This window comes from Vulpes lagopus, chromosome 11 (assembly GCF_018345385.1).
Source record: "Vulpes lagopus strain Blue_001 chromosome 11, ASM1834538v1, whole genome shotgun sequence".
Classification (NCBI taxonomy): Eukaryota; Metazoa; Chordata; class Mammalia; order Carnivora; family Canidae; genus Vulpes; species Vulpes lagopus.
In genome coordinates, this window is record NC_054834.1 from 64,292,708 (window position 1) to 64,306,001 (window position 13,294).

The following is a 13,294-nucleotide window of genomic DNA, read 5'->3' on the forward strand; positions in this document are numbered from 1 at the left end:
GTTTTCACTTTATTGAGGCTGGAGGAAAATATTAATAGTTACTCTCCATTATATGATCCCAAATTCATTTTTTTACTATCTTCTAAATAAAGATGTGATAATAGGTAAGGTATTAATTTTTGTGCGTGTGAAGAAATAGGACATTGCTTTTATGAAGTTTAGGAAATGTGCATGCGTTGTAGCAAAGATGCATAAGGTCACAGTCTGAGAGATCACAGAAAAACATTCATATCCATTGCATCTTATATGATTCCTTAAACGAGTCCTACCCAATTTTGAGCTTGAAATTGAATCATTAGAAAGACATCAAACATTATTGAATTAGCCATATTGTTTCATGAAACTCAAATCCCTCTTTCCAGGCAGAATGTTTAATGAGTACTAAAAATGTTGAGATCGCAGGAAATAAATTTTTGAAATACTCAGTATTCTCTGTTTTCCACTGAAATGATGAAAAGTCTATGGTATTGAATATTATTAATCCATAAGCATTCATTTTTTATCAATATGGTTTAGATGGAGAAGTTGCTGTTATGCTCCATACCTGCATTTTTTCTCTATAAAATTAACATAGTGATTTTGTCAATTATGCTTTTCAATACAGGCCATTACTCAGGGAATTGGTGCTTAGATTCAGAGTTCCTTGGGAGGCGTGGGTGGCTCAGCGATTGAGTGTCTGCCTTCGGCTCAGGTCATGATCCCAGAATCCAGGATCAAGTCCCTCATCAGGCTCCCTGCAAGGAGCCTGTTTTTCCATCTGCCTGTGTCTCTGCCTCTCTCTCTCTCTCTCTGTGTGTGTCTCTCATGAATAAATAAATAAATCTTAAAAAAAAGTTTCTATAACTATGACTCTGAAGCCTTATAATGACCTATATGACAAATGCATTCACTGCTTTAAATTTACTTGAAGAACCAATCAGAGATGTATATATGAAAGCATTAAATGTTTGCTGCTGCATTGTAGCACTGTTTATGATAGTAAAACTCAGAAATTAAGTGTCAAGTAAAAGGCAAAGGGTCAAAGCTATGACACATATATATTATGGAAAACTATGCAACTATTAAGGTGATATTTTTGAAGAACATTTAATGACCTGACAAGTAACTATGAAAAAATGATAAGTTTAAAAATAGTAAGCCAGATTGCACAGATAGAATATTATATATGTATATATCAGTTTCTTCGCATATTTAATCCTTACAAAATCCATGAAGCATGAATATTTTATTCTAATCATTTAAAAAAATGTAGAAACGTACTTTAATTCATGATGTGGAGATCCATTGATGATTCCCGGAGGAAAGAGAGTCTGCACTAAAATTCAACATGGTCAGATATTTCCTCATTTATAAAAATAATTTCAAAGAAGTAAAGCGTATATATGTGCCTTAAGAAATCCCACGGTGAAAACAAATAATTGTTCTGATAATATGGTTTTCTCTCTTCAACAGCCAGTTAAAAAGGAGTTGTCTTTTTCTGAGCTCAATGTTGTATATGATTTTGAAAACCTTGCCTGTTTACAAGTCCAAAGGTGAAAAAATCAGACTGTTGGTTATTTATAGAGAAGTAGTTCTTAGCCAGGAGGGATTTTGATCCCTCTGGGACAGTTGGCTCTGGCTGAAGACTTTTTTGGGTTGTCACCCTAGGGAAGGATGCTAGTGACATCTAGTGGGTAGAAACCAGGGATACTGTTGACCACTCTTAAGATGCACCTGGCAGCCCCAGCCCTGCCTCCCCCAACCCCACATACCAACAACACACACAAACACACAAATATTATGTGGCCCAAAAGGTCAATGGTACCAAGGTTGAGAAACTTACTATAGGATAATATTTCTAAGTGTGGTGCCCAAAACCAAAATAATTCCTCTCTTTTCTGCTTCACAGGTGGTCCCCATGTCTGTGCCCCTCCACAAACTGGATGGATGGCCCCTTCCTGCTGCCCTCTGCATCAGAGTAACCATGCAGTCTGCCGGGTTCCACCCATTCTCCATTAAGATTGTTTCTCAATGCACAAAGAAAAAATGTTTCCATAAAGAAGTGATCCAAACATGGCATTTCTTAAAACAATTTCTAATTAAAGAAAGAGCCAAACACAGATTTTTAAAAAATATATGTTTAGTACTACAGTCTTGTATACATGACTATAATAAATTACTCTTATAAGAAGAAAAAAAGATAAAAAGCTTCTAACTCCAAGAAAATATTTATCTCCATTTCCAAGGAAAGAGAGTGCAGCCCAGCTGAACTGTGGGTAAAAGTTGCTTCCTCTGTTTCTGAAGATGCTATCATGGAAATGCTTTATGTTTTTGTGTGTATGTGTCTCTGGGACTCATAATATTCCTTAAGCTTCCCAAAACAATTACTGATCTCTGTGGGATATCAATGAGATCTCAAGAAAACCATACCATCCCGAGACTCCAACAACTAATGATTTCTATGAGATATAAACAGGGAGAAAATTTATCCCAGCTTGGTACACATTATTATAACCCAACAAGGTTCCTCTCAGAGTTCATGATAAATCGCAGAGCATCGTATGCTGCATCCAAGCACTGCTCTGAGAAGCAGGGATCATACCATCGTTATGAAATAAATGAATAGGTCTTATTGACTCAGCCTGTATTGTACTCAAAAGCTCCTTCCTGGAAGGCGTAGGGTCTGAAGTCAACTCAGAGTTCCATCAAATACCAGAAACAGGTACTTACTGAGAATATTAAAATATTCACATTACTGGCCACTTTCTGTGTCGTAGGTACTATTCTGAATACAACTATTAACACATTTTATCTTTATAAAATTATAAACAGGTCAGTATAGTTACACGCCTTTATGATAAGGTCACTGAGGCTCAGACTGTTGTAACTTGCCTAAAGTCACACAGGTAATCTCTGATAAAATGAGACCACGTGCTGCTTTTTGATCTGTGCCACCCATATGACTGAGTGAGGAAGAGCAGAACTGTCGATGGTGCAGGGATGGCATCTCCCTGCTGGAAACCAGAGGCCATTAAACAGGGTTGGCTCAAGGATTCTCCTAAGTCTATTCCTTCACTGGCTATATAATGCCTTCTAAACCAAGGGTGTGCAGACTGCTGTCTGTGGTTTGTGCCCTTGCATACAGTCAAGCATTTCAAGAGTTCCATGGATATAATTAGTTAAGATAATCAGTTTTCAATAATGTACATGCATTTTCCTAAGATTGATTGATCTGATAATTCCCTGAGTTTGAAGTATGTTTCTGGATGTCCTTTCCACCTACCACTTTCATTAATTCTTTTCTTTTCAGAAGAAAAGATCCCTTATTAAAAAAAATAGCAAACTTCCAAAACCTAAAACATAAGAACATTTTGAAATATTGTTTTCCAGGCAGTTCTGAAGTTTGCTTACACTTCAAAACCCATGTTAAGACCTCTTGTTTCTCTCTGGCATATATATATATATATACCCTTCCAACATCAGATTTAGATGCAGCTTAAAGCACTTAAGATGCTGCTTATGCACTTCCCTGTTTAATATATGCTCCTTTTCATGATAAATAATGGCTTTAGGACATGTATTTTAACCAATATAGAGATGTCATGAAATCAAACATATAGTAGATCAATGACAATATTTGTTTAACACCTATTTGTTTTCTTCTTAGTGCACCCTCCAGCTATTGTCATGAAAATCATCCTCCTGAAGGAGACAGTCTCATGACAGCATCTATAAAGAGTATCTTTGGTAACGATGCTCTACATCATATGGGCAACCCACTCAGAGGAAAGTGGCTTTGTTTATCTATTTATATTAGACTTAAAGACATGACAAGTATTTTTTTAACATAAAAATTCTAGGGGTGCCTGGGTGGCTCAATTGGTTAAGTCCCCAACTCTTGATTTCTGTTCAGGTCAGGATCTCAGGGGTGGTAAGACCAAGCCTTGTGTTGGGCTCTGCTATGGGAGTGGAGCCTGCTGAAGATTTTCTCTCTGTCTTTTTCTCTCTCCCTCTGCCCTTCCCTGCTGCTGGTGAGCTCTCTCTGTCCCTCTCTTTTAAAAAAATTATTGAAATTGATTTCTTGGTCACATCCAAAAATTTAATAAAGATGAAGCTTTAAGTTTTGATGAAGTGTGTTTAAAACACATAATACCATTTTAGTAAACTGTATTGGTGAATTTTTTATTTGTTTTTTTTCTCTTACTTCCCCAACACTCTTTTCTTTCTTTCCTTTTTAAAAAAAAACATTTTTATTTATTTATTCATGAGAGACAGAGAGAGAGAGAGAGGCAGAGACACAGGCTGAGAGAGAAGGAGGCTCCCTTTGGGGAGCCCTATGTGGGACTCAATCCCAGGACCCTGGGATCACGACCTGAGCCAAAGGCAAATGCTCAACCACTGAGCCACCCAGACTCCCTGTATTGGTGAGTTTTAATGAAATCAAATTTCCCAACTTTTAAATTATATTATTTTACTCAAGGTGCTTCCAAGTGGAAAATGGAAGAATAGCAGACATACTTAACTGTTAGATGAAAAGTCTTGGGAAGGTCTTTGTGGTAACCTTCTCAGAAATTAAGAATGTGAGTGGTTCCATGCATGTATGACAAATCACCCTGAAACATATTAGTTAAAAACAACAACTACTAATTGCATGGGCCAGTACTACCGGAGTCAGTAAGTAAGCTCTGCTGATCTGATCCTGACATGGTTGATCTTGGCTTGGTTGGTTTATGTGTATGATACCAGCCTGGCAGTTTAGGTGATCAAAGAGGGCTGCATGCCCTGGTGTGGTTGTTGGCTGGATGCCAGCTCCCATGCTGAGGTATGGAGATATGTTTCTCATTATCCAATATGCTATTCTGTGCTTGTTCACCAGGCAACTTTATCACAAGAGATTGTGAATCAGCCACAATGCCTCTCAGAGGCACAGTGTCACATCAGCTACCCTCTGTTAACCAAAGCTAGCCATAAAAGCAGACTCCCTTCCAGGAGTGGAGAAATTGATTCCACCAGGTGTTCAGTAGAGCTGTACACAGGCATAGACACCAGGGGACTAGAGGATTTGGACCATGTTTGCAATCTACCAAACTGAGTAACAAATCCTTTTGAAAGATATAATTCCCCCACCTCCCAATTTTTTCCCTTTGACAAAATTGGAGGAACTCAGTCTATGTTTGCTTAATGCATTGTTTTTAAAAATTTCTGATGAAAAAAATCATTGTGAGAAATTGGAACATAACCTGAATGGAGTTGAAAGACTTGAGTGACGTTACAATGATGGAAGAATTCCTGACAGATTCTAGTCTCACTGATCCTTAACGTAACCAGTCTTGGTATTTTCATCTATTAAAAAGTAGAAGTAGAGGTGATGTTAAACCCTCTTGCTCTCTAGAATTAAGTGATGTCTTTCCAAGGATACATTTAATTAATTGAAATAAAATCCAAACATATAATATTTCTCATAAAAATAAATATTTGCAAATGCATTTTCTTTAATTGATTAATTCTATTTTATCCAAATTTGCAATACAATTATCTTTTTGATTAGTGGCACAATAATTATTGCAACATTACAAGGTTAGCTTAATCCAGAAAAAGAAACTTTTGATATTGCCAAGAGCTTTATGATTACGGGAAATAAAATGTATGATTATGATTAATAAAATTATAATATTCATTGGAGGGGAGTAGAATTGAACATGAGTTCAGGAAGATGAAAGACACAAATCTGCCTCAGATGTTCTTATTTATGTTTTTTAAATGAATTATGCTTTGCAATGGAAATCACACTTTTAGCTGCTATTTAAATTTATGATGAAATATTTTACATGCAAATTAAATGGTTTCAAAACTGAGAGGCACATGACCAAAACATTTGAAGACTACTAATATGTCACGTTCTATATAGAAGCAACGGAATCTACCATAAACAGTCGCAAATGTGACAGCTTGAAAATGAAAAAAAATAGAAGGTTGTATACTAGTGATTAGTGGGGAAAAAAATGCTTGCTAATGTGTCTTGAGTCTTAACTGACTGATTGCTTTAATTCTGTCACCAATTGCTTGTACAACCTTGGCCAGGTCACTTTAGTGTTATGGGCTTTGGTTTCTCCAGAGTAAAATATAAATGGTTGGTGTTACTTTTACCACAAAATTATCATCCTTTGTCCAACCAGGACAGAAGTAAAATAAAATTCTCCCCAATGAGGGATTACCCATTGTTGATTCAATTTAAGATGCATACAAATAATTTCCTGAATTTAAAGTAACATGAAGGGCAGCCCCGGTGGCTCAGTGGTTTAGCGCCGCTTTCAGCCTAGGGCCTGATCCTGGAGACCTGGGATCAAGTCCCACATCGGGCTCCCTGCATGGAGCCTGCTTATCCCTCTGCTCTCTCTCTCTCTCTCTCTCTCTCTGTCTCTGTCTCTAATGAATAAATAAATAAAATCTTATAAAAAAATTTTAAAAAAGTAGCATGAAGAATTGTATAAGTGCAGATGTGTAGTGGAAGATAAATTTGAGGATACTCAGAGAAACAGAAGTCAATAAAAGAGAAAAGCATTCTTTCATCAGACATCTAATATCTAAAACACGGTCTCTTATGTATTTTATCTTTCCATATAAAATGGTTATTTGATTCCTCATTTTAAAAATCATATAAACAGAATTTTTAATAATGATCATAAGTTTAAAACAATATCTACATTTCAAGTAACTTAATTGAGCCCATATAAAACTGTTCCCCAGATTATTTTTCTCCCTTGCCAGAACACCTGGAAAATTATTTTTATTATATTAATGATTTGTTTGGAATTTTAACTAGCCATATTGAATAGAGAGAAAAATAAACATACAAGATATTCAAGTAAAGTGAGTTATGTTACAGAGATCTGATATTTTTAATTTGCCAGATTAAATAGGCCTTTATGCTAATCACTATTTGGTTTTTATTGTATTTTTAATAAAGTTATGTAACCAATTGGTTTACAGTACTTTTTTTTTTTTAAGTGGGAGTTCAGTTGAGAAGGATTCAGAGATTATGATCACTTTCAGGAAAAAAATAAAGGATTGATAATATATTTGATATCTTCATAGGCAGAACAATAGTATGAAATATGGGCGAGGCAGACACTCATTATGTTTACTTTTTGCATATACAATTTCTGAGATCTGGTCTCACATCTTTAAGCCTTTGGTGGAACCTCTTATAGTTTATCACACTGCCACCCTGGAGCTCCTTTGAACACATATTCAGGATACAGACCATGTTTCTCTCATCAACTTTTCACTCATGCCAAGTAACCTATACATACAACACACATACCACACACGTTACATAGTAGTCACTCAATAAAATATTTGTTGGATTACTGACTCAGTATTACATTTTAACCTCCTTGATTTTGTCATGGTTTGGTCTTCTGAATAAAACTTGTACCTTGTTTGCTCCCAAAGCTTTATTCATCCTGCTATCCAAAGCTAAGTTCAAACAGTACCTATTTTTTGAAGGCATTACTCTAAAGTCCCCAAATGGACTTGAACTTTTCTTTCTTTCATACACTGTATGATACCTTTCATTTTCTACCTTCTACAAGGGCCTCTTTCTTCACTGCCTTACTGTCAACACTGGGTTTTGCCTTCCTTAAAGATGAAGATTGTGTCTCATTTTAAATATTTGTAATATTATGAGATAAATTCATGTGATTATTGAGAGCCTAGTCTATTCCAGGTGCTCCATAAGAAAGGGGATGAAATTAATGTTTATTAAGATTTATACAAGGTTTTCCAAATGATATCTATATTACCTTTAGATCTTCACAATCAGATTAGGAGCTAGCTCATGTTACCATGATTATTCTAGATTAAAAACCAAAGATGGGAGATATTATTGATTTTTTTCCCAATAAGCAAGAGATAGAATCAAAAGTAGTCTCTGAATCAAAATCTACATCCTCCCCATTGTACATTAACTCTTCACTAATTTTAAATATCTTTACAATCAACTAACCTTTATGGGCGCACTTTATTTACATACCAGGGACAAATGCTCCTAGAATAAAATGCTCAAAAAGAAAATCATTTAGTACCTATTAACTTACTGACTGTACCCTTGACATCCTTATTTCTCAGACTGTAGATCAGGGGATTCAACATGGCGATCACCACTGTATAAAACACAGATGCCACTTTGACTGTGTGCCTTGAGTTTTTGGAGTTGGGCACACAGTAGAGAAAAAGGATGGTCCCATGGAAGATGGTGATGGCAGTCAGATGGGAGGCGCAGGTGGAGAAGGCTTTGCGGCGACCACTGGCTGAATGCATCTTGAGGATTGTGACAATGATAAATACATAAGACAAGAGAATGATGAGCAGTGTGCTGACCTCATTAAAGGTGGCAAAAATGAAAAGCAGCAACTGACTGATGTAAGTATCAGAGCAAGACAGGGAGATCAATGCAGAGAACTCACAGAAGAAATGATTGATGGTGTTGAAACCCTGAAAAGATAATTTGATCACAGAGCATGTGAGTATCAAGGAACATGCTACTCCCCATGCATATGATCCGACCACCAGCATGGCACAGAGCTTCTGGGACATTGTCACTGTGTAGAGCAGAGGATTGCAAATGGCTACAAAGCGGTCATAGGCCATCACAGCTAATAAAAAGGATTCAGCTACCACAAAGGTACAAAAGAAAAAGAACTGTACTACACATCCTGGAAATGAAATGGTTCTGTCTTCTACAACCAGGTTTGCCAGGGCTTTGGGAGCAATGATGGAGGAGTAGCAGAAATCCACCACTGAGAGGTGGCTGAGGAAGAAGTACATGGGGGTGTGCAGCTTGGGGTTAATCTTGATTATAACTATCATCCCAAGATTACCTACAAGAGTGACACTATAGATGGCCAGAAAAATCAAGAAGAGAGGGATTTGCAGTTCTGGGTAATCTGAGAAGCCCAAGAGAGTGAATGTAGCCCCACTTTTATTTCTCTCTGACAGTAACATGATGGTTTCTGCTTGTCAGAATCTGGGTCTGTCCTGAAAATAGAAATATTAAAGAGAGTCAGGATGTAAGAATCTTGCTTTACCCTTTACCAAGACTGGAAGAGGAAGCAAAATATCTTTTCATAATTTCTCTATGTGTTTATTATGCAAGATAATGCTAAACGTCTAATATTCTAAAAGATGAAAATCATTTTAAAATGTTAAGTAAAAAAGCAATATAATTATTGACTTTTGAGTCAATTTTTATTTTATTTTATTTTTAAAGTCAATTTTTAAAGTTCTCAACTGTTATGTTTAATATTTACAAATTAGAATATGAGATAAAAGGTTTTATGGTTATTTTAAATGAAATCTTCCTATAACAGTCTCAGCTCTCCTTGAACATTATAAGTTGATAAAAGAAATGGCTAGTAAAGTATGACTGATGATATCAGCCTTATAATCAGTACAGACATGAAGAATTTCCAAACAAATTAATTTTTATACCATAGATAGGTTCACATTGTGAATAAGAATAAACACCCCTAACACTTTATAGTTGTGCCTTCATTATTAATTTCATATAACATTTTTTCTGACTCAGCAAATCTGATATAAAAAGCCCTGCATGGAGCCTGCTTCTCCCTCTGCCTGTGTCTCTGCCTCTCTCTCTCTCTCTCTCTGTTTCTCATGAATAAATAAATTAAAAATCTTTTAAAAATAATAAATCTTAATTAGTTTTTTCAGAGCTTTCTTCTCAAGTTTCCAATTGTCAATTGTCAATCCTACCTCATTGCTTGATGAATAACAAAATTAGAATAGATGATAGAGATAAGCACGTCTATTCCCTTATTCTGGAGGTGACAAGACAGAAACTGGACAAACCTTGACTTTCCCAATGACATGCAAATAAGGACCAATCTACACATGTGACTGGAGCCCTGATTGGAATCCCGGCCACGTGCCCATTCCTCCACATCAGACTCTGATCCATGTTCTAGGAATAGATACTGATATACTTCCTTTATTAATGATCATACTTGCAATTTATGACAAGCCAGGGTCTCTGGACTTATGGGAAAGGCTTGTTTGACAGTGTACAGACCACAGAGCCACCTTAGAAAGCAGCACCAGGATGAAATAAAAATAAAATTTAGGGATGTGTGCTCTCCCAGAAATAACTAAGTGTAGTAAGACTGATTCTGAAACTTTCAAAGTCAGTCTGGGACGCCTGGGTGGCTCAGTGGCTGAGTGTCTGCCTTTGTCTCAGGTGGTGATCCCAAGGTCCTGGGATTGAGTCCTGCATCGGGCTCCCTGCAGGAGGAGGGAGGGCTTCCTGCTTCATCCTCTGTCTATGCTTCTGCCTCTCTGTGTCTCATGAATAAATAAATAAGATTTAAAAAAAAAAAGAAGGAACTTTCCCTGCCTAGGACTCTGTCTCTCTCTGTCTTCCTCTCTTTCCCTCTCTCTCCCCTCATCTCTCCTCTCTCTTCAAGATATGGAGAATATTCATCCTGTCCCAATATTATCTTGAAGGAGAAAATATTCAAAACTTGAGGTAGTAATGCACAACGAAGACATTTTAGGAGAAAATAGTAATACAAAAGAATCGTTATATCTCTTCAGTTGGTACCCAACACCTCTGAGATCCTACCATACAAAGAAACTCTTCTTTTTTTTCTAAGATTTTATTTATTTATTTGAGAGAGAAAGAGAGGGGAGGAGCAGAGGGAGAGGAACAAACAGACTCTGCACTGAGCATGAGCTTGATCCCACGACCCTAAGATCATAACCTGATCCGAAATCAAGAGTCAGATGCTCAACTGACTGAACCACCCAGGTGCTTCCATACCAGGAAACTTGTAATCATCTCTCAAACCTGTAAGATTATCTCTGATCTCACAACCCAAGAAATAGTTTTAGATGGCCCATCAATAAAGATGTCAGATCATATATGATACTGAGACCTCAGTGGCCCTCTCTGTCCCTATACTCCTACATCTGAGTATTAAAGACAACCTCAAAAAATAATCCATTAGGAAGCCAGACATTCTGATTATTATGTTTTTGGCTTAATACAATATTTAACTTATCTAAAGCATTTAAGAATTTACTTTAAACTAATGTTACATTTAACGTGAGGTTCTTGCATCCCAAATATTGTCGTCAAATTATTAATAAAAATCTTCTATATCATTGAATCCAAGAAATATAACAGCTAGAATCTTCATACCTATGTTTTCCTGCTTTAGAATCTTAATTAGGATCCCTGGGTGGCCCAGCGGTTTGGCGCCTGCCTTTGGCCCAGGGCGCGATCTTGGAGACCCGAGATCGACTCCCACGTCAGGCTCCCGGTGTATGGAGCCTGTTTCTCCCTCTGCCTCCCTCCCTCCCTCTCTCTCTCTCTCTCTGTGTGACTATCATAAATAAATAAAAATTTTAAAAAATGTTAGAATCTTAATTAAAGCTGGTCCCTTTTAAATTTTTTCACAAGAGAGTCTGTTTAATCTCAGCTAGTTTCATTTTATTTGAATATCTTTCCTACCTTGCCTATTTCTTCACTAATTTATGGAAACAAGACAAGGCACATCCCCAAAGTTCTCAGACCTCTTCTATTTTCATACCCTAAGTACCTCTTGTTCATCTGAGCCAAGTCCTCTCATACAGAAATGTGTGAATAAATGCAGTTTCTCTTCCTTGCATGTTCAGATATGTTACTTTGCAGTGACTAAATCTTTCTCAAGAACCATCTAGATCTAAATGGTAAGTTCCCCCTCCCATATTAACATTGAAGTTAATGTCAGTCTGTCTCTAGAATCTTAAAACAAACCTGCTGATGGCAAAGGTAGGGCGGCTCCTGGTTGGGACTGGTGGGTATGTTCTTATATGTATAGTACAACCTTTGGGACATGAACTCTAGGGATTATGTCTTGCCCCATTCTCTTGAGGTCATGAAATAAATAATTAAAATTAATCATCTTTTTCTGATGTAATTCTTGAAAACCTGGAGCAGTGTTAGGAGCATTTTAAATGTACATTTAAAATGTATATTTTAAAATCACTTTTCCAATCCGTGATTACTCCCATACCTTCTTACAATTATCAATATTATGGAATTAGTAAAAAATCATCCTTATCAAATATTGAGTGACTACCAAATGTCAGGCATAATCCCCTTCCTTCCTACCTCCACTTTGACCATTGCAGAAGTGTAGGAACTCATCTTTTAGATCATTATGACTCATTGAGAGTTAAAGTAGAAATATTTATAAGGTTAAATAGCAAGTTGGGAAAATGATCTAGTCCCTTTGAAATCTTGTCTTATTCTATTACTCTTTCTGCCTCTACCTCTTCCAGCTGGTCTGACCTCTTTGCTTTTGTCCCTTGCTTTTTGTTTTTCAAAAATATTCCCCACTCTTTCTTTAGGGTCTTTCCTACTCATATTTCCTGCATGCTGAAAATGCTTTTCCTTAAGTTTTTGTTCAAAGGCACCTTTTCAGGGAAACCTTCCACGAACATTCTATTTTGCTGCAAGAGCTACTCTACTACCCAATTTAGTGTTTAAAGTACTTCACATGGTTCAGATATATTTTTAATCCTTATCTATTTCTTTTGTTGTATATTGCTTTTCTCCAGCTAGATAAAATTTCCAGGAAAAGGGAGACCATTCACTGTTTTGTTTGCTAATAAATTCCAAGCTCCTAGGTGAAAGATGAGCACGGTCAGTGTACCATGAGTCTTTATTGAGTAATAAATATGACTTTCCAGAGGAACTGGGAATAGAGCGAAACTATCAGAACAATGAGGAATTTCAGTGCAGAGAGGAGATATTTCACTAAGCATGCGTTAGAAATAATATTGAAGCTGTGCAATCAAAATAAAACCAAACATAAACAAACCAAAACAAATGCCCACTCCACTGAACTACCTATCTCTAGTCAAATTTATTATATCAGAAATCTTGAAAATTTCAAGATTATGTACAGCACGGTAAAGTTACTGACTAATGGAAAATATCTCAAGCATTCTCCTTTAGAAAATTTTCAGATAGTTTTGCCAAAGTTTTATCACATCCATCCATTCGGCATTTTTTGCATATACATGAGATGCAAGTTTGCACTATTGATATAAGAATAATACAGAAATTGGTCACATTAAAGCATTTCTTTCAAAAGATATATAATCTCTCTATAATTAATAAGTAATACCACTGAACAAAAACTGAAGAGTGTATATTCGCGGCTCAGAATTAAAGCAGTGACTGTTTCATGAATTTAGCTTTTTGCTACATGAACCAGGGAAAAGTGGTTGGGTACCTGATGAGGAGAGG

The 13,294-nt window shown here is 36.5% G+C and overlaps 1 protein-coding gene across 1 annotated transcript; it reads right to left on the reverse strand.

Annotated features, from left to right (window-relative positions):
• Positions 1-8,055: 8,055 nt before the first annotated feature.
• Positions 8,056-8,985, reverse strand: LOC121471917 (olfactory receptor 5D18). Its single transcript, XM_041722810.1, has one exon. It carries the CDS (start codon positions 8,983-8,985, stop codon positions 8,056-8,058), a length of 930 nt encoding a protein of 309 aa, XP_041578744.1.
• Between the last annotated feature and the right edge of the window lie 4,309 nt (positions 8,986-13,294).